General features: G+C 40.2%; 1 protein-coding gene across 2 annotated transcripts in view; it reads left to right on the top strand.

Annotated features, from left to right (window-relative positions):
* The first annotated feature begins 338 nt into the window (after window positions 1–338).
* The window catches only part of pnpla6 (patatin-like phospholipase domain containing 6), a 28,496-nt gene continuing 7,982 nt past the window's right edge, over window positions 339–20,852 (top strand). For both annotated transcript variants that reach the window (XM_029511534.1, XM_029511544.1), the window contains exons 1-29: window positions 339–408; window positions 5,658–5,725; window positions 7,874–7,927; window positions 8,167–8,254; window positions 8,337–8,419; window positions 8,595–8,686; window positions 8,791–8,931; window positions 9,222–9,381; window positions 10,202–10,282; window positions 10,538–10,666; window positions 10,820–10,900; window positions 11,141–11,276; window positions 11,411–11,482; window positions 12,082–12,182; window positions 12,555–12,734; window positions 13,518–13,595; window positions 14,334–14,539; window positions 14,812–14,943; window positions 15,026–15,149; window positions 15,476–15,589; window positions 15,675–15,750; window positions 15,868–16,017; window positions 16,128–16,191; window positions 16,403–16,571; window positions 16,645–16,827; window positions 16,958–17,076; window positions 18,013–18,169; window positions 18,319–18,435; window positions 18,557–18,626. In XM_029511534.1, coding sequence (XP_029367394.1) covers window positions 5,699–5,725; window positions 7,874–7,927; window positions 8,167–8,254; window positions 8,337–8,419; window positions 8,595–8,686; window positions 8,791–8,931; window positions 9,222–9,381; window positions 10,202–10,282; window positions 10,538–10,666; window positions 10,820–10,900; window positions 11,141–11,276; window positions 11,411–11,482; window positions 12,082–12,182; window positions 12,555–12,734; window positions 13,518–13,595; window positions 14,334–14,539; window positions 14,812–14,943; window positions 15,026–15,149; window positions 15,476–15,589; window positions 15,675–15,750; window positions 15,868–16,017; window positions 16,128–16,191; window positions 16,403–16,571; window positions 16,645–16,827; window positions 16,958–17,076; window positions 18,013–18,169; window positions 18,319–18,435; window positions 18,557–18,626 — 3,184 coding nt within the window. In that variant the 5' untranslated portion in view covers window positions 339–408; window positions 5,658–5,698. The remainder of the gene's footprint in view (window positions 409–5,657; window positions 5,726–7,873; window positions 7,928–8,166; window positions 8,255–8,336; window positions 8,420–8,594; window positions 8,687–8,790; window positions 8,932–9,221; window positions 9,382–10,201; window positions 10,283–10,537; window positions 10,667–10,819; window positions 10,901–11,140; window positions 11,277–11,410; window positions 11,483–12,081; window positions 12,183–12,554; window positions 12,735–13,517; window positions 13,596–14,333; window positions 14,540–14,811; window positions 14,944–15,025; window positions 15,150–15,475; window positions 15,590–15,674; window positions 15,751–15,867; window positions 16,018–16,127; window positions 16,192–16,402; window positions 16,572–16,644; window positions 16,828–16,957; window positions 17,077–18,012; window positions 18,170–18,318; window positions 18,436–18,556; window positions 18,627–20,852) is intronic.

Here is a 20,852-nt window from a genome sequence, read left to right as displayed (position 1 = left end):
TTCAGATAAGTGTCAGGCCGATGTGCTTCCTTAGCTCATCCAGCCGTCTAAGTGGAAGTGATTGAATTAGTGGCACTGAGCTGTCAAAGTAAAGTAATTGGCACAGCCACGTTGGCCGTCGCAGTTAATGGTCAAACTTAAATTACTGACTTACCCCAGCAGACCCGCAGTGTGTGTCCATCTGCTCTTATGCATTTACAGTTTTACGCAAAATGCAAAGATCGTCTGTTAACCAATGACGGATCGCTTTCCTGTATCCTTCAATCCTCATTGGTTTGTTACGTATTATTTACATAAAGGTGGGCGGGGCATCGGGCCCGGAAGTAAAACAGGAGGGGCTTGATGAGAGATGAGTTCCGTCACGTTGTTTGATAGTCGGTGACGATTAACGGGAGGCCATCCACTCAGGTAATTTTCTCTTTTTCCAACCCCAAACCTCAATTTAATGTCCAGTTTTTAGTATGATGTGTAATAGTTCATGAATGGATGGTTTATCCAGAGCCCCCCCACCCCCACCGGTGCATTGGAGAGTTGTCAATAATCGTTGGAACTGCTCAGTCAGATGACTCCGGGGGAGGTCAAAGGACGAAAATGAGATGTCATTAGTAATCACTCTTATCTCAGCTTTCAGGTTGTGTTTTTGTCGTCGTTTTACTTCCATGTGTGTGATGCAGACCGTCGGTCGCCTCGCAGGCAGCTAGCTAACACTGTCAGGGACACTGTTAGCCGGCAGCAGGGATTGCGTTATGCGTGGAGAGTCAGCCAGGTGCCCTCTGCCCCGGACGGCAGGGAGCTGCTCCAACCACGATCCATGGACCAAGAAAAGGATCCCCGTAACTCTGGAGGCTCACTGGCATCTGAGCATAAACAACAAGGCCGACGTATAAGCACAGTCAGCTACGGGCTTCATGTGTCCGTTAGCTAGCGGTGCGCCTCCGCCGCTGTTCAGTCCCTCCGTTTGGTTCCAGCTTGCTTATCGCCCTTTTCCCGGTTCTGGGGTAACACGGTTCACTGTGTTTACAACACAGCCAAACAATCCTCAAGGAGAGGCCAGTAAGCCAACACCGCGGATGGCGAGTGCGAAATATGCAAAACTATTTCGGCTGCATGGAAATACGAGCTGATGTCGCCCAGAGTTCACCTTGGTCGGCACTTTGCTGCCATTTCTATTGCGGCTAACAATATTGTGTGTTGCCCGTTTGTTCACACAGCAGTAAGTGTTGGTATAACGGTATGGTGCAAAGTAAAATGTAACAGTTTGGCTCGACTTCCGGGTCAAAGGTGACAGAGCAGTTCATGTCTAAGGTAGGCGATTCATCCAAACACGTTTTGTTAACATTTATATTTGATCTTACTGTACAGCCCCGTACTTAGACCACATGCCACATGGGCTTCCAACCCTATAGACCTGCTGCTGTTATTGTGGATCTCATGGGTGTATTGTGTGTGTATTGTGTCAGATGAAAACAGACATGGTTGTGTTCGTTGGCAGCCCAGGTCTGCCCCTGGGCAGCGGAGTCTACACTGGATGCATTGTTCATAGGGAACAATAGGAGTAGGCCTGCACTGAGGGAGGCACCGCTCGGAGGCTGGAGGTTGGCTACTGCCTCATCTCTGGGGGGCAGGGGGCAGCAGGGCAATGCTATTCTTACAGCGTTATTACCACACAGCAGGTGACATAGGGAAAAAAAGAAAGATGATCTGAAGCAAAGTGCCCCGTGTACCAACAAGTTGTGGTCAGCTTATTTATCTCGGGTGATGAAAGTTTTGCAGCACGAGATTGAGAAATGTCGTACAGCATCCGGGATGACAGTAAATGTCACATCCCCAAATCCACAACATGACAAACATTTACTTGACAGACCTGTAGCAGGTTATGTAAATAGTCGCAAATTAGCCATTAACTCACTCCCTTCACTACCTTATAATTATTTTATTTCAAATGTTTTGGGTTTAATGCACTGATTAATTCATTTTATGGAAAGGCTTTCATCAGAGAATAGTACAACAACTGCTGAAGATGGTCATACTAATTTACATTATAGTCTTGAAACTGTTTGTCCCTTTGGGTGATTTCATGTAATATGACACTCCATCCTCTGTCCCCTGTGTTTCAGTTTCATCGTACAGCAGCTCAGCCACCTTTTTCCACTCTCTCCATATTATAGATAAACAGGAAATCCATTATCTCTTAGATGCATTGCAGCTGATGCCCATCTGTGTGTTGTTTTTAAATTACTCCCGAACAGCCTATTACTGGTAGATGCATTGTGCAAATTGGGCAAGTCAACACAGCGAGCAGCACAGGGTTTTTGTCATATTAACCAAAATTCAGGTTATAATTGATTCATATATTAAAAGAAGAACATTTGAAAGACAGAAATGTTTTGACCATTTTGTCATATTGATCTTTCATTGACGAAAAGATGAAAAGAAAAAAAGATAAAAAAATAAATAATTAAAAAGTAATGCCTCTGTCCTTCAACCAACAATTATTTTTACAGTAAGTAAATGAATCTGACAAGTTATTAAGAAGGCCGTTTACAGCCTAACCTCTGTTTATGGTCATGGATTTTCTCTAAAAGTTGTGACGTTTTGTTTATTAGCCATGAGGTGCTGGAATAATTTAGTGCTTCTTCATGCAGCACGAGATTGTGTAGCCTACTTTGTATGCCCTCAGCAAACATAAAGTCAGTGTTGTTAGCCAGTTTATTTTCCCCTCCCTCCAGCCTCCAGCTTGGCTTTCTGTTACAGTGGGAAGGGGAATTCATTGGACGTCAGTGAGATCAGCTAGCATAGCTGTTTATTTGACAGTAGACATGGACAGTGAATGATTGTTGTTATCCCAGCTACTGCACAGATCCCTGTGTCAGCTGAAATATTCTCCACAAGCAGATGTGGACAGAGAGCTGGTATGTTTATGGACTGGTGAACTCTAGGAATTATTACTTCATGGCAATTTCTTATTGTCTAGCATCAAGGGATACTGATTATTCTGGGTGTTTCCCATTAAATCGACCTGGGGCCTGTATCACGACGCTGGATTAACATGCTCAGGATCTCTTTTCATTATCTGACTTCACTTACCCACACATCCGCAATCCGGATAATTGGTGTCACAAAGCTGATTATTAACTGCTTTACATAACCCAGGGTTTTTTCATTTAGATCAGTGTGCGTTCACATAAAAAGGCGGGGTTTGCCTGCATCTGACCAATTGGACCATGGAGAAGACACAGCAGGAGCATTGTATTTCATGACCGAGGAGCAAAGTTTGATATTACGAAAATATTAGGCGCATAAATCCTTTTTTCAAGCACGGAGTAACACAGTTGATGCTGCCAGAAGCCGCAAAGAATGCTGGCAAAAAATAGTAGACTTTGTAAATGCGTAAATTACCAGGATTATAATATTAAATCTCCACTACATTGATGAGATTTACTGTATGTGCCCCATAAATTGTTTCTGATTATTATTATATTTTTTTTTTGCTTGTTTGGAACTCATAATTTCAGTTACAACCCTGGTGGAGCAAAAAGGACTTGGACAGTTGGGAGCAATTGCAAAAACAAATATAAGAAAACAGTTCAAAGTAGTCAGCAGTGCTACTGTAGTATCTTATAGGCTCTATATGTGTCCCCGTTCTGGGCTATAACCAACATGTGTAAGCTGTGCTTTTTTTATACTCTCTCTTTGTTTTAGGATGATCACAATGGTAATAATTTGATGTTGTTTGCAGCCCACGGTAAAAAAAAAAAAAAAAAAGTGACATGAAAAAGACGGGGGCAAGTCGGGGGTCCTACTCTGGACTACGCCCCTGCAAAGGAGTTTGTCCTTTACAATAATGAGGGTCCCTCTCGATGGAGGCTGTAGAGGGGGTTGCATCAGACCCTGGTGGAGGTGGCAGCTCACAAAGCACCACATTTGTACACGATATGTTTCAGTGAGCCGATGTTAAGACTCTGGGCTGCAGAAACACAATTATCTATTTACTGTGAAAGTAAGATGTTTTTTTTGCACAGTGGATGGTGAGAACTTAACAGTGGCCCTGCTACCCCCACTCACAAAAATGCTGTCCCCCAGAGAGGTAACTGTAAATTCCACTCATCATATATATTTGCATACAATCCATTGCTGCTTATCATACATTGGGGGGAAAAAAGGTGGCAGTCACAAGATGTACATAGCTTTATTTCATCAGACAAAGAGCTAATAAGTATTATGCTAAAGCCTCTTTATTGTGTACTTAGTTTGTTTCTGGTGGGTGCTTACACTGTGTGAGCACTTTACAAAAACAATTGGAGACTGATAGAGTCTAAAGAATTTAACTTGAAGTGGAAAAACTACAACCAAACTAGAAATGTGTTAGCTCTGTCATGGAATTTCTTCCAGTTTTCGCGACCTAATCAATGGGCTCGGACTTGTGGGAAAATGGGCAGGTCATTTTCCAACAGACCTGATTGGTCAGTGTGTGGTCTTGTATAGCTACTGAGGTCTTTTCAGAACTGAACATGCTCCGGGTTCAGGTTAGGTGTTCATCATAAGTTACCGTGGCAACGAAACCCAGATAGAAAGTAAACCAGCTTTGTGATGCTGAAAAGTCAAGGTTACCCTGGAAGTTACCCCTCTAAGCTGAAATCCAGTTTTGTGAAACAGCCCCATGATCATATGCATGTGTATAAACAGTCTTGGTAGGTAACTTATTATACTGTGCTGAGGCATATGTTTTGTTTCAGTGGCAGTGTTTAGAGACATAGTCTGAGGGAAGGACGAAAACATTTGTGTGATAGACAAAAACAAACACATTTGATTTTTTTCCATATAGCAGCTGGTTAAATGGACTAGCAGTTCAGACACAAAAATCGATTTTGAATCAATTCGTAGCCCAGAAATTCAGAATCGAATCAAAGATTGTGTAAGATAGTAAAAGATTCCCACCCCTATTAAATAGATCATCCCACCGGGAGGTGAGTAGAGAAAGTTGGCTGGATCAAAGAGGGTAGGGGCTTACCGTCTGGATGGGGTTTTCTCTGTTATCTGGAGAGTCTGCTCTAGTTAGTTAGCTCTTAAAGCGGCTCTTAGAGCGCATGAGAACACAAACTGTTTACTCAGGGGCCTCTCTCGTCTGAAGGCAAGACTGTGTGGCAACATCTTCAGTTTAGTTTTGTATCTATCCACAGTAGCAATAAAACTGCACCAGTAGAAGTAAATGTTCACTAATATAAGTGTGTTATTCATATGGAATGAGAAAGGCCTTGATAGCCAGATCCGAGGTAAAAGCCACACACTTCCACCTGGGTCTCGAGATGTTTAATGATGTCAAGTTCTTACAAGTAAGGTGGGAGTCTTTCCACAGATGCTCCCGTTTGTGCATGTCTGAACATGTCTTTTTTTTTTCAAAGCCAATACTTCGGGTTGTTGCCATGTCACTAAAACAAAAACAGCTGTTGGTAATAACATGAACAATTGTCCAGCTCAATTTAAGTGTTCCAATAAGCCATATCGGTGTGACGTTGAGAAATTGCGAGTTGAATATTTGTAATTCTGTCCGATAGTTTTATCGCTTATACCAGTGCTTTTCCTGCTCTGAACTGTTAAATCCCTCTGTTGAGTATCCATGTCTGTTTTGTTTTGTTTTGTTTTGTTTTTTTTCCCAGTGGCTGTTGATGGACCATCCCTATGAAGAAACAGGGTTACAATGGGACAGAGTACCTCGGAACAAGAGGTCCGAGGAGACACGAAGTTACTTTTTCATTTTTAATGCCAGAATTACTAACTTTATTAATCTGAACATTTCTCATAAAAATGTGCTGGGAAACAGCGAAAGTGACCGGTCATTAGTTTATAATAATTTTAATTTAAGCTGATGTATTTAGTGATTAAAAACTCTACAACAAAAGAGCAGCACACAGAACATTAGCAGCATATTAACAAGCCATCTGCTTCTCTACTTTCTCAACAGTGGTCATGTATGTATGTTAAGCTTCCAGCTTTTCTTAGTTGCAGCTTGTCAGTGTACTGTATCCATCACCTTATAACGTGCACAATTGAATACATTTACACTTTTAACATTTAAGCATTTCATTTGTCACTTAGCACCTCAAACCCTCCGCCAAAGTATATTTCTGTGTCCACGTGCTTTCTGTTCACTCACTGTACAACCACACAGTCAATATCCCAAGACTTCTACGGCCAAATAACTTTTCACTCCTCACACACTAATCAGTAACCACTGATAGCAGACATGTAGTACTAGGCTGCCAGCCAAAACACTAAAAACCTATTACTCTTATAGTGCTCTTATAGCTGTATAACTGTTGACTTACTGGTAACACGCGCACACACAGACATATACACCATTAAACAAACAATCTTATCTTGGCTACAGGATCTAACCACTCCTAGACTGCAATGGCATTCTGGTTTTGATGAGTGAAGAAGACAATGTTACTGAAGTTATGTGATAAATAGCTCTTTAATCAGTCCAGAAGTTAAACGTTAGATCTTTTCCTGCTGGCAGTTGCTTTCGCAATGATTTGGCTTAAACCACTTCTTTATAAATATCACATGTGAACTGCGTCTCCAATGTATTTGCTAGTTCACTCATCATTGTAATTATAAGTAAAGCAGAATAGCTTTCTTGCAAATAAAAATAATGCTGGAATTTATGGAATTCATTACATTCTGGAGCATATAGATTTCTGCCAGAGCAAATAAAATGTGTTGAATATGTCTATATAGTTGTTATAAACGGTTTCAAGGTGATGAATTTTCAGTATTTTACAGTGTCAGGATTACTTAAGCAATCAAACTCTGAACTTAACCACAAGTTTAGCAAAGCAAGCCTGAGGGGGAATTTTATTATTGCATGTTGAATTAGCGTTTAACGCTTTTATTTTTTCACAGCCCACACCCTGCGAACACCCATACATGACCCAGTCATATATTAAGTTTACACCACTGACCAAGCAGTTTCTTTCCTGATCTTGAATATCTTTAGCCTTTGTCCTTTTTTTTTTCCTTATTTGTTGATTACTGCCATGCTTAGTCTTATACTTCATAAGTCCAACTCCACACGATTTTGTTTTATCTTCTTCTGAGCCCATGGGTCTTGTCTTTTTGTGAAGAAGGCTCATCCTGTCACAATAACAAGTCATACTGTTTCTAAATCTGTGGCTCAAAGAATAAAGTCACATTGCACATTTTTAATTTGAGCACAATGTGTTTATGTCCTTTCAGAGGCTGACTGGACTGTCTTCATCATATCATGTCAGTAGTTAGGGAAAGTTTTTGATCTGATATTCAGCACGAACAGAAAACTGTAGCCTTTCTGGTGGACTACAGAGCAGACCAGCTGATGGGACTTTTAAGACTATATATGCCATCAAACGGCAAAGCCAGAGGCATTATGTTTTCAGGTCATCTCTTTCTTTCACATGATACTGTGGTGCCTTTTTATCTTTACAATACCTACAATCCTAATGTCTTTAAAGAATCAGTTCATGCAAAGTTATTACAACTAGTCTTTCTTTTAAAAAAAGAAAATGAGAAATTTAGTTGAAAAAGAAATGTATGGGAATAAGTTTGGAGAAGGTCAGTTATGTTGCTACACCCACATTTCCATCTTTTCTTTCCCAGGCAATGATAGTCAGTTTTTCCTGGCCCAGTGACAAAATAGCTTGTCCACATCCCTTTAGTAAAACGGAAAGCCTTTGGTTTAACCTCAGCTAGAAGGTCTGAATATACAGGAGGAGCCATGTGGCAAGCTTCTAAACCTTTAGCATCCTTGCTATAGATGTGGGGATATGCTATGTCTTTTTTCTAAGATGATTAACGTGCCTCCGTGTTTTTTTTTTTTTTTTTGCTATATTAGGACGGGTATGATAACATTAAGACATTTGTGGAGGAGGAACTACACACAAGCATGGTGAGTGTGCATTGAGGCTACGTTGAAATAATTGGCCTGTAATTGTGTTCATTATAGCCTGGAGAACACACACAAGCAGATGAAATAATGAAGTAATATTTATTTTTTTAAACACCCAAGTAAATAACATTTTAGTGCTACACTAAATAATTGTCTCAGTAACTATCCAATAATAACAGTTTATTATCATACAAACCCTGTATACACTCCCTCTTCCCCCTTTGTCTGCTTCTCTTCAGATGGTGGGGATGGTGATTGGTGCTGGCATCGCCATAGTTCTCATTGCCATTCTCATTTTCTTCATCTTGCGAAGGATCAAGCTTCGAAGTCAGTAGATGCTGAGATGTGTTGGTAACATATATTGATAGTTGTTAAAAATGAGAACATAATAATTTTTTATATTTCACAGACCTCGAAGCTCAGGAAGCACCCAAATACCGCTTCCGCAAGAGAGATAAAGTTATGTTCTATGGGCGAAAGATCATGCGTAAGGTGAGTGTTTGCTGACACAGACATGGTAACATTTGAAAAGCCTCCAATTTTGATCTCATGGGCCGGCTTTGATTCACGCTGAATCATGTGTGATGTCCACCTTTGCAGGATAATAAGTATTGCAACAATGATAATTGGAAGGAGATCACATTTAAACCAATATGTTTCACAACAGGTCTCCCAGTCTACCTCTTCCCTGGTGGGTACATCATCTTCCTCTCGGCCACGCCTCAAGAAAAAACAGAAAATGCTCAACATTGCCAAAAAGTACATCATAAGCTCACTCTCTGCAACTTCCATTACTGCCTTACTTGGTAGCAAACCATCCAATCTCCTCACCCCACTGTCTTGCATCGCTCTAACTTTTGTAGGATCCTTCGTTTTAAAAAGGAGGTGCCCACCCTTCAGGCTAAAGAGCCCCCTCCCTCAGTGCTGGAGGCAGACCTCACGGAATTTGATGTGGCCAACTCCCACTTACCCTCTGAGGTGCTCTACATGCTCAAAAATGTCCGGTAAGTTTATCCTCTGTGTGACGTGTAAATGTGTCATCATGTAATAAGGAGAGCAGTGGTAGGCTCAGTTATGTCGCAATTATGCCTGTACGTTACAGAATTAATTTGCATGAGGAAAAAAATGGATGCACCTCTTAGATGATTGTGTATTGTTCCCTAGCTCTGCTTGCAGTCACATTTTTGAGTAATGTAAACCCAGTGTGACGGTGCAGTGCTCATTTGCGCACCTGTTGACAGATGTGTGTGTTGACCTCCTGACCAACTAAGCTTGCTTTTGTCCTTCACTGCAGTGTTCTGGGTCACTTTGAGAAGCCGCTCTTTCTAGAGCTGTGTAAACACATGGTGTTTCTGCAGTTCCAACAAGGAGAGTATGTCTTCAGGCCAGGCCAGCCTGACAGCAGCATTTACGTGGTTCAGGATGGAAAATTAGAATTGTGCCTTACTGGAATGGTATGCAAACTTGTGTGTGCATGAAAACCCTTTCACTTGCTCATGGCTTATTGGTTGGAATCCTGGCTTCAGCAGCTCATTAGCATCTTTTAACATTTGACTCAGATAATCTCATTACGGGGCTCACGGCCGTTTGAAAAGGTTTCTCTTGTAATGACAAATAAGTATCCATTAGCCTGTTTCCAACAGATCTAAGTAAGGATATCAGAGGCCCTGTTCAGAACATGTGTCTGTAATCTGATCTCATGTGGGCAACTCAAAGCACATCAGTTCATACCTGGTATTAAACTGTGCCTCTGTGTTTGCTTGTGGCTTTTTACTCCCTGCTCATAAATAAACTTATAAGAATTTGTGTTTATAGCCAATGCGACTATGACAGGCACATCTGTCCATCTGTCTGTATGTGATAGAGACGCGGAGGTGAGAGAGGTGTTGAAATGGAGGCAGAGGGTATGATTGTGCTGCATACAGCTCTATGACTTAATAGAATTTTATTCATAATGAAACTGTGTTGGCAGAGGACGTCAGCTTGTGGTTCTTCAGTGTGGCCCAGGGCACACATGGTAAAAAATTGAGTCCAGATGTGGGCCATACTACCACTAAACTGAGTCAGAGTGATAGGGTTTTAGTTGTCTCAGTTGTGTACTCTGATCTGTACTCAGAGCTTTCCACTACTGATCAGATCACACGGGACAGATGGTTGTAGCATGTCTGAACAGGACCAGAGATTTCAGCTCAGGCTTTATCTAGATCCATAGAGCTAAATGTAGCTACTCCTTTACCTAAGAAAAATGCTTGATATTTACACTGCTGCTTTTAGGATGGCAAAGAAAGTGTGGTGAAGGAGGTTTACCCGGGAGACAGTGTCCACAGCCTCCTCAGCATCCTGGATGTCATCACAGTAGGTCTTTCTCTTCTTCCCCAACAGACAGACAGGCAGAGTGTGGATATTGGGCCCTGCATAATTGGATGCAATCAATAAAACATCAAAGACTCATATGAACAAGATTAAAATTACAATGAATATTTTAGATTCTGTTCATGAGCAAACACACAAACAGATTATTATTGTAATTATAAATGTGCCTATAAAAATCATTCCCACACCATAAATAGACAAGTAGAAGTCTCAGATCTGTGGTGTTCTTGTGTACAGGGCCACCAGAAGCCTTACAGAACAGTGTCGGCACGGGCTGCAGAGGTTTCCACTGTTCTCCGTTTACCTGTAGAGGCCTTCCTCTCGATATTTGAGAAATACCCAGAGAGCCTGGTGCGAGTAGTACAGGTGAGATTTTTTTTAAAATATATATATTAGATTAAGTCTTCCTCTACTACAGGAGAAAAGTTGTGTGGACCTCAAAACCTAAAGTGGTTTTGTTTAAATCATCTGCCTGCTTTCACCTGATTTTCTTATTTGCTTCCTGTTGTATCTGCTCAGATTATCATGGTTCGCCTCCAAAGAGTAACAGTCCTAGCCCTGCACAACTATCTGGGACTCACCAATGAGCTCTTCAGCCATGTAAGTTTATCACATAGACTCATACCCACGCACTAGCACATACATTCAGACTCCCAGGCGAACATCTGTGGATAATGTGGTTTGGCCTTCATTAGGAATGCTGCATCATTAGGCCAGTACACATGCTGTTTTTATTATGATTTGAGTCACTAGATTTTAATGCTGTGTCTGTCTTTCCACTTTCCCACCACATGGACATTTCATACATCCCTCAAATCACACCACATTTGTGGTCCATAGGAAATGCAGCCCTCGCGTTTGCCGCCTCCGTCACCACATCCAACTCGCACCAGTCCCATCCGCCATGGCAAGCGCTTCGGCAGCCTGACCGTACCTGAGGAACATCGGGAAGCTGCCGTCAAGGGTGAAGCTACAGGTTGGGGGAAAAATAACTAAAAATAATAGCAGAACAATGATTATGTAAATTAAAGCTGATAAATACTTTGTATATGTTTAAATCTTTTTGCTTTTCATCGCTTATTGAACATTACACGTTTGATTGATTTACAGGAGAACAAGGGAAGGAGGGATCAACAGTGCCAACTTTGAGCAGGACTATCTCCATGCCTGTGGACATTGCTGGTGAGGGACTTCTCCACTGGAAAATGTTTTTTTTTTTTTTTTTTGCCAATAAACAGGATACCTTTCAATGCCACTATGTGTTTCTATTTTGAGAAAGTGGAAAAATGATTAGCTTAACTATTTGACCGAAACCACCAAATGAAAGCATTTTATTCAAGTTATGAAGAACTGTAACTTGGTTCTGCAACAGTTATTAACTTTATGATAGCTGCTTGAAAAGGCTGGTCTCTTTCTTCCAAGTGAAGCACAGTGAAGTTAGATAAGCAGATAAAGCTTTGCAGGTAAGGACACATCAAACTCGAGAAATTCATGAATGTGAAAACAGATGTTTGCATGCCATTATCAGTGGTGAGGTCATGCTTGGAAAGCCTTGTATGCTAGGCTTAAGGGAACGAATTTCAGGTATGATCGTTGGAACAATGAAATCAACCCGTGATTTCAGTGGTACTCTCTGGAAGGTTTAAACATGATTGGCTTTTGGCTTTCATTTTGGAACATTTTTGACTTCTTGATGTCATCTCATCATCTATATTGTGATTGTTCATCTAAACACAGACAAATGTTGACTCAAGGCAGTAGAATGCTTGTGGTCTTTGCAGGTATACAGAAAGGTCTGAGATCAGATTTTGACATGGCTTATGAAAGGGGGCGGATCTCTGTCTCTGCAGAGGATGGCAACACTCTTCCTACCTTTACTCGGGTCAGTACACTACAACTCAGATGAGATTCACTAGAAGCAGCATGCACAAGAATATCTGCAATGATGTGCATTTTCAAACCTTAAAAAATTATTCTGAATATTTTATTATCTGTAAAAATTATAATAATACTCTTCCAGCTCCATGAGCTCCATGTATTTATTTGTGGCATTAAAGTAGTTGTATTGTTCCTAAACATCATATTAATTTTGAAAATGTAAATGCTACATTTATCATAATGTTAGAAACATGGCTACATGTTGAAATTACTCTCCAACTAATTATGCTATCATAACATTTCATAGGTGCAGGAGCTTATGTCCTGTTTGAGAATGAGCCTCATGAAATATTTTCTTATGTGTATGTTTTTACAGTCTGTGTCCCAGGACCAGCGGGAGAGGAGGGTGACAGTAGATGAGGTTCCCTCAGGGATCTACCTTTACCCAGAAGAAGAGCCGGGGGTGGACAATATTTTTACACCTGTATCCAGTCGATCCTGTGCTGCGCTCTTTGAAGAAGCTCAGAAAGAGGTCCTCAAACTCATGAAGATTGAGGTATGTGAAATTACTTTGTTTGTTTATGAATGTTGTTTCTGTTACCTTGTCAAGGGGTCACCTAATGCAATGTTATATCTTCTGTTTTTCTCTTTTTATTGTTAGTCATATTAAAACCTATAGAAAAACACAGGATAATTATTTATAATTATCATTAGTTTTATTTTATACCTTTATTTGTGTTATCAAAATAGAGGCAAATATTTGCACTTTTTTTTTTTTATTTATGGCTCCACAAGGATTTGATCCAGACAGGACTGTGAACTATGAGCTGATCCTTATCAAGCCTATTTTTCCTTGTTCTTAAATGAAAGACATACATTTGTAGAATTAACTTGAATACCCCAGGAAAAAAAAATTAATCTCAATAAACAACATTATACTATGATAAGTGTTTTTATCAAATCAGTTTTCATATTATCAAAGTAAAACGAGGCTGAAACATACAGTTAGTGCACTACATATACTGTAGGACCATAGTGTCATAGATTAAGAAATAATAACAATAATAACAGGCTTTTTACATTATTATCGGTTTGCATGAATGAACACATTGTTGCAGAGCTCCCTGGAGCATCTGTCCACTGATTATGGTGTTAAAAGGAGGTCAGTCAGCGGGTTCACTCTGGATGAGCTGGGCTCAGTCAGTAAATGAAGAGAGCGAGAGGGCAGTTGTGTCACAGCAGGGTCTTGTAAAGAGTGGATATAAAATACACCTATGTGTTTCACATTAAATGAGAAACTCTCTTCTGTCTATTTTTCTTATCTTTGTCCTTAACCCAGGACCCATCTTTGTTAAATGGTAGAGTGACCCTGCACCACGCCAAAGCTGGAGCTGTCTTAGCTCGACAAGGAGACCAGGTATTGACACCAAGACACACAGGACCCATAGAGTCCTCAAAAACTGCCCCCCTCAGCTACATACCGTGCTACAATGGCAGCGTGGGGTATTAGTTAAGAAAAAAGGATCATAAGTTTTCGTACTTGGAGTGAGTTTTACTACTAACACATGGACATTTAAAAGGTTTGATTAAGGTTTTATGTTTTTTGTTTGTTTTTTTGTTTTTTTCTAATTTAAGAGTCCAGTGCAGATCCTGCTAACTACCTTCAGATTATATTGTTCTTACACACTACGTGCATTATGTACAAAAAAAGTTCTTCCAGCTATTTTAACTTGTTTCGGAAAATATTACCATTTTTAATTTACTTTTTTTTTCCTCTAGCTAAGAGATATTTTCCGTATCTTTGTATTGGTAGCTGTATGCCTGTCTATATTTTATAAATGGAAACTGTATGTCAAAATCAATGTAATAACCCCATTTACAAATTAACATCTTTTTAATAATTTAATGGTAGCTTAACGTCAATAATGCCGAACTGTCAAAGATGGCAACTATCTACAAATTAATTAGAAATTATTTTTTCCCCAGTATAGTATCGTCATGGCATCAAGTATATAATGGTATATTGTATCTATATAATACATTTTGTAATCAGATAACCAAAGCAGTAAGCAGTTTATTCATTCGTCACTAAATAATACATCAGTCCTCTCTTATGTTTATTTTCCCCTATCTCTTCCCCTTTTCTTTTCTGAAGGATGTGAGTCTGCACTTTGTCCTGTCTGGCTGTCTGCATGTATACCAGCGGATGATCAACAAGCAGGAAGCTGTCTGCTTGTTTGTGACCCACCCAGGGGAGATGGTCGGCCAACTTGCTGTTCTTACTGGTGAACCCCTCATCTTCACCATCAAGGCTGTCCGAGACTGTACTTACCTCAAAATCTCCAAGTCTGATTTCTATGAGTAAGTCAAGTTGTTTTTAATGTGGAAAAGCACAACGGAAAAGTTTTTATACTTAAGCATGCATTCAGTCTAATGTTACATATGAGTTATCATTAATAAATCAAAATATTGCATTACATTTCCACAAGTGCAAATGGCATTTCAATGTTAAAATGACTCTTTCTGTAGAGAGGATGGATCAATGTCGGAACCGTTCAGTTTTGTGGTGAAACATCCTCTTCTATGTGCTGTACAACCAGTATTATAACTGTGCTTTGTCCTACCGCCTGCAGGATCATGAGGGAACAGCCCAGTGTGGTACTGAGTGCAGCCCACACAGTGGCTGTCCGCATGTCTGCTTTTGTCAGGCAGATGGATTTTGCTATTGACTGGATGGCTGTGGAGGCAGGCAGAGCCCTCTACAGGTACTTTACTTTTACTACACCTTTTAGTTTGTACATGTGTATATGATATGTAACAGCCAAACTGATATTTCTCTATCTACAGACAAGATGACCAGTCAGACTGCACCTACATTGTTTTGAATGGGCGTCTGCGCTCAGTTATCCGCAAGGCAAATGGCAAGAAAGAACTGGTTGGGGAATACGGCAGAGGAGACCTTATTGGTGTGGTGAGGACAAGACCGTTTCCCTTCCCCATTCTCATTTTGACTGACTGTAAAGCAGTTTGATGAGTAGCTGGCGCAATTAGGGTTTTTTTCCTAGTTAGTCATAATACAAAGTGTGTGGGTTTTCCACATTTGGACTGTTTGAGTGTTATATTATATATGTGTTATATATTATTAAATGTTATTTTTGTTACTAGCTGAAATAAGAATGCCTTTTATGTTTGTTATTATAGCATTTATATTACTTTAAATGACTGAAATGATAAACCCAACTTGTTTTCCTTTATGCACTGAAACTGTATCTCATGATTCTTTGTTTCATACTTCAGGTGGAAGCCTTAACCAAGCAGCCAAGAGCCACGACAGTCCATGCTGTGAGAGACACAGAGCTGGTCAAACTGCCTGAGGGAACACTCAACAACATTAAAAGACGATACCCACAGGTCAATGAATTTATAAGTTACAACTTTTAGTCTGATTGAGATGTTGTTTTCAGACTAAATGCTGAAGCTTGTTTTCTTTGTGTAGGTGGTGACAAGGTTGATCCATTTGTTAGGCCAGAAGATTTTGGGGAACCTGCAACAAGGTCATGGACCATTCTCAGGTTAGGTCATGAGGAGGTTCTCCTGATGTGCACACAAACATTCCCGTGTTTTTTTGTTAGGTCAGCCGAATGCATTTGTTATTTACTCCATTCGCACACTGTGTTTCTGTCTTCCAGGCTCACCCCTGAGTCTGTCCAGCATGACAACTAGTGCAGATGTAACCAACCCCGCCAGCAATCTCTCCACTGTGGCTGTGCTGCCTGTATGTGAAGAGGTGCCGATCAATGCATTCAACCTGGAGCTTAGCCATGCCCTCAGTGCTATCGGTAAGACCACCCCCACCCATGAAGGTCAAATTAAACACCGCTGTGTTCATTCTTAACAGTTTTTTGTATTTATTTATACATTTTACACCTCCCCTGTTGGACACTTGCAGGGCCCACTCTGCTGTTAACCAGTGACATAATCAGAGAGCGTCTGGGCGCTTCTGCTTTAGACAGGTGAGTCGGACAAAAAGGGAATCCTCTCAGTTCCCAGTCTTATCGAGTATCCTTAATTTCCCAGGTGGGACCACAATTTTCCATGTGATTGCATTTGTATTGATGGTTAGGGTTTCCATTTATTATATTTCTACCTAGTCAACCTCTCAGTCATTGGATGTGTATGTTTTGGTGAATAACCATTGTCTCCTGTCTCTCCTCTCTCCATTAGTATCCATGAATACCGGCTGTCCGGCTGGCTGGCACAGCAGGAGGACATCAATCGGATTGTCCTGTATCAGACTGACAACAGCATGACCCCGTGGACTCAGCGCTGCATCCGCCAGGCTGACTGCATCCTAATTGTTGGCCTTGGGGACCAAGAACCTACCCTGGGAGAGGTATGTGTTTTGAGAGAGAGTGCACGTGTGTGTTAGTCTTGCTCTCTCTTATTAGTCCTCTCTTGTCCTGTAGTTGGAACAGATGCTGGAGAACACAGCAGTTAGAGCTCTGAAGCAGCTGGTCCTTCTGCACAAAGAGGATGGGCCAGGCCCTTCCAGGACGGTGGAGTGGCTCAACATGCGTAGTTGGTGCTCTGGACATCTACATCTCAAGTGTCCTCGCAGGGTCTTCTCCAGACGCAGCCCCAGCAAACTGGTATGAAGTAAACTGTACTGTCATCTTCAGATTTTTTTAATACGCATATTCTTCAGTGTGCTACATTAATAAGCCAGAAAGTCTTCATGTAAAGATGTTGCTTTAATGGCCTTTTTTAATGTTCGGACAGAGGGAGGTATATGAAAAAGTGTTCGAGAAAACAGCAGACAGGCACAGTGATTTCTCTCGGCTGGCCCGAGTCCTGACTGGAAACAGCATCGCCCTGGTGCTGGGAGGAGGTGGAGCTAGGTGAGAGCAGTTTCCCACAACTACCTGTTTACGTTTGTGTTTAAGTTTTAGTAAAATCAATGGTGTTACATTGAACATGTTTATCGTTTGAGGTCTCATTAGTCTTAATAAAGCATAATATGGTGCCAGACCTTTAAAATCAGAATATACCTGTGTTATTACCCAAATAAACAAAGTGAAACAATAAAACTACATAGATTTCAAAGAATATGCCAATTTCAATGACATACTACAACTAAATCAGGGTTTTTCCTGGATAGACTTGAGGCAGAGGTGGTACCATTCTGATAATGCACACACATGCATGTTTTTTCTTTTTTTCTTTTTTATAAGCAATACATTTTGTATTTTAGGAGCTATAATCCTCAGGCATCAATCTGATTTACTATCCTTTAAGTCAATTGACGAAAATATTTATGGCCATATGTCCACTGGGACATATAGGGTAGTAAATGTTAAATCTAAAAGCTAATTATGCATCAAAATCAATGTCGATGCAGTCATTGATCGATCCAAAGCTGGGATATCTTAAAAAAAATAATTGTATCATGGAAAATAATTGCTGCTGAATAGGTAAGAAAAATTTTGAGGGATCTTTTTGAAACAGCTCTTTTCTTCGTTGTTGGCAATTTTAGCTGCGACTTCCTGTGCACTGTTATTGATACATCGCTGCCACATCGGCGTAATGCTGTAATGGCTCCCACCTACTGCAACACTTACCAGAAAGTTTTATTTTCAAGAAGAGTTTTAAAGCTGGGGGTGGCATGAAAATTGCTGGATATGCTGGAAAAGCCCTGTAAATGCTTTTAACTATTTCTTTTTCTTTTTCTTTACCAAAGTGTATGATATGCAGATTACTGTACAACATATGACATTATCCAGAGTGCTTGTATGGGAGTTTGACTTGACCTGCCTTGACTTGACTTCCACCTGCAGAGGCTGCTCTCATGTGGGTGTGATCAAAGCCATGGAGGAATCAGGGATTCCTATTGACATAGTGGGTGGGACTTCTATTGGCTCATTCATTGGCGCGCTGTACGCTGAAGAGAGGAGTGCTGTCAGAACCAAACAGAGAGCTAGAGAGTGGTCCAAGGTACAGTACACAAGTCCAGCAAGTTTTTTTCAGTCTTCTACATGTTGAAGGTTTACTCCTAGAATGAAAATGGAACCATAAGCCTTGTGGTGTAATTCAAAACAGAACAGAAAAAGCATAATAAGCAAGATTTTTTTTTTCTTTTCTAGGCAATGAACTCAGTTTTTAAAACAGTCCTGGACCTGACTTATCCCATCACCTCCATGTTCTCTGGCTCTGCCTTTAACACCAGCATCTCTAAAGTGTTCCAAGATAAACAAGCTGAGGTAAGAAACATACAAAAAAATTCTGAGTTCACAGAGAGTTTATTTACCAGACCATTAAGGTCTGTCAGAAATTGGAAAATTATGATGACGTTCATGACACTGAAACAATTCCTGTTCTCAGGACCTGTGGCTGCCATACTTTAATGTCACCACTGATATCACAGCCTCGGCCATGCGTGTTCATCAAGATGGTGAGTAATTGCTGTACTGGCTGCAGGGGCCAACACCGCTTCCTATGATCCTATGATCCTTCCTATGAACACCCCTTGTTATAGAGTAAAAGCTTTCGATAAGCATGAGTCAGTGTTTTTATATTATTAAATTTACCAAGATTATTTGATAGCATTAGCACACATACATACACAATCAAAGGCATGAGTAATCACTTAAGTTTTTCCCATCACTTAACATAACTCAGTCGAATAATACTGTTTTGTACATCAGGGCACTACTTTGCATCGTTGTAAAATTCCTTTTTCCAAAGTAATTGAGCAATGCTGGAAGAAGTCAGTCAAATAAAATGATACAGTTCCTAAAACTGCTACATATGTGAATGTATTGGCATTGGTTGCACTCAAATTAGAGCCCAGAAGTTTCTTAACACTGCAATGCCTCTTATTCTTTCTACTATAGGTCTATAACTTTTATATTTGTAGGCACTTAGAGAAATAAAGGAAAATTCAACTGGCTTGTGCATCATGCAGTGTGACACAACTGCATTTGTGGTTTAAGGCTAAAATAAAGCAAAAGTGAAGATAGTCATTATGGCCCTCGTTGTGCTTGTTTAATGGTGACAACCATTTAGTCATGCTAGAAGTAAACAGCTTGAAATTCCATAAAGAAAGAAATTAATATACGATGCATGAAAATGAAAAGCCACTCACAGGACATTACCAGTAAGTTAGAAATGAGAGCATCTCAGGGAATTGTGAAGGAGAACTAAAATGTGTTTGAATGTACTGCGTACATATACTGTATCTTTTAAAATAATTTGTATTAACCTGACTTTACTCACAAACCACTGATTTAACCTTCACAAACAAAATTAGTATATTGCAGCTTAGGACTTAGAAGGAGACTGTGCGGGCTAAGAAAAGTTGGAGTTGAGCTTTTCATGTCTATTTTTGCTGCTATAATGCCTTAAATGTGTTTTGTCTGACTTGCATAAAAATGCATCATCACTAACATTAGCAACAGTAGGTCTGTGTAAACCCCCCCCCCCCCCAAATGAACCCCACAAATTCAGTATGCCATTTTAAAGCAAGTTAACTTTACACCATACTCTGTTATTCTATTATGTCATTTATCAAGTGATGCATCAAATTAAGAGATTGCTAGGTTCATTGTAAAGTTTTGAAAAATTATCATTCATGCTTATTACTGGATTTGAAGGGTGTGTCGATTTGTTTGCCTGGGGATGAAATGAAATACTGAATGCTTGTGTTTGCATCTTGGCATGTGTATGAATTAACTGCTGGAGCAAAGCCTTTTTAATTCTCAGTTTCATTGTTCCCATCATTTACTTCTATCACTTTCTGCTATACTTGTTTCCTTCTGTCTTTCTCTGTTGTTCATTTCTATTTTTCCAACTTTCTTTTTCACTCCTTCACATGCTAAATAAAGTTTAAGCTTTCCCTCATCACATTTCTGTTTGAAACTCCTCACATTATGTCCTCCTTTGGCACATTAGGTCTTTCTTCACAGCGAAACTTAGAATAGACAAAATAACGTGTAGTCACTGACCCCAAAATGCTGACCCCCCCTTCCTGTGTCCATGTCAACATGTAGGATCCAGAACACTCCACCTTGGCTTCCCCCCTCCTTGCTTTTTAATGACATCACACGTTGCTTCCTTCACTCCCTCACCTTCACCCGGAGCTTTATGTAGTTTTTTCGGTGTGCTTTTTTGTCAAGTATCTTTAGTGTAGTGCTGCTCTGACTATATCATTTTGGCTACAGCCACTGAGAGAAAAGCATTGCGGTATGCTTTTTTTGGTGAGTGCACAGGTACAGTGTCACAGGTTTGGATCACCTCCTTTGGTTTTACCCACTGGGAAGCACTACTCTGAGTAAGATCTGAGAAATCTAGAGAAATTGAAAATTGTTTCTTTATAGCCTTGTCTGATTTCCCTTGCAGTTGTCTCTTCTTTTTGCAAGTTTGGAGAATGTAGTTTAAGAGCCCACTGCTCTTCTTAAAGAGCTCTCTATCTGTCTCTCTCCTTTCTCTCTTTTTCTGCTTGTCCACAACCTTGCTTGTTGAGCCAGTCATCTAACAGAGCTAATACAATTTTAATAATCTTAATCAACACACCAAACCAGCATTATATATCTGTTTAAGCTTATAAAGTTATTTTTCACATATCTGTTATCTTTTATTCAAGGAATTTATACTATGGATTGTTTCACTCAGCTTTAAT

This window comes from Echeneis naucrates, chromosome 1 (assembly GCF_900963305.1).
Source record: "Echeneis naucrates chromosome 1, fEcheNa1.1, whole genome shotgun sequence".
Classification (NCBI taxonomy): Eukaryota; Metazoa; Chordata; class Actinopteri; order Carangiformes; family Echeneidae; genus Echeneis; species Echeneis naucrates.
The sequence above is the reverse complement of the archived record's forward strand: the minus strand, read 5'-3'. Positions and strand labels throughout refer to the sequence as shown.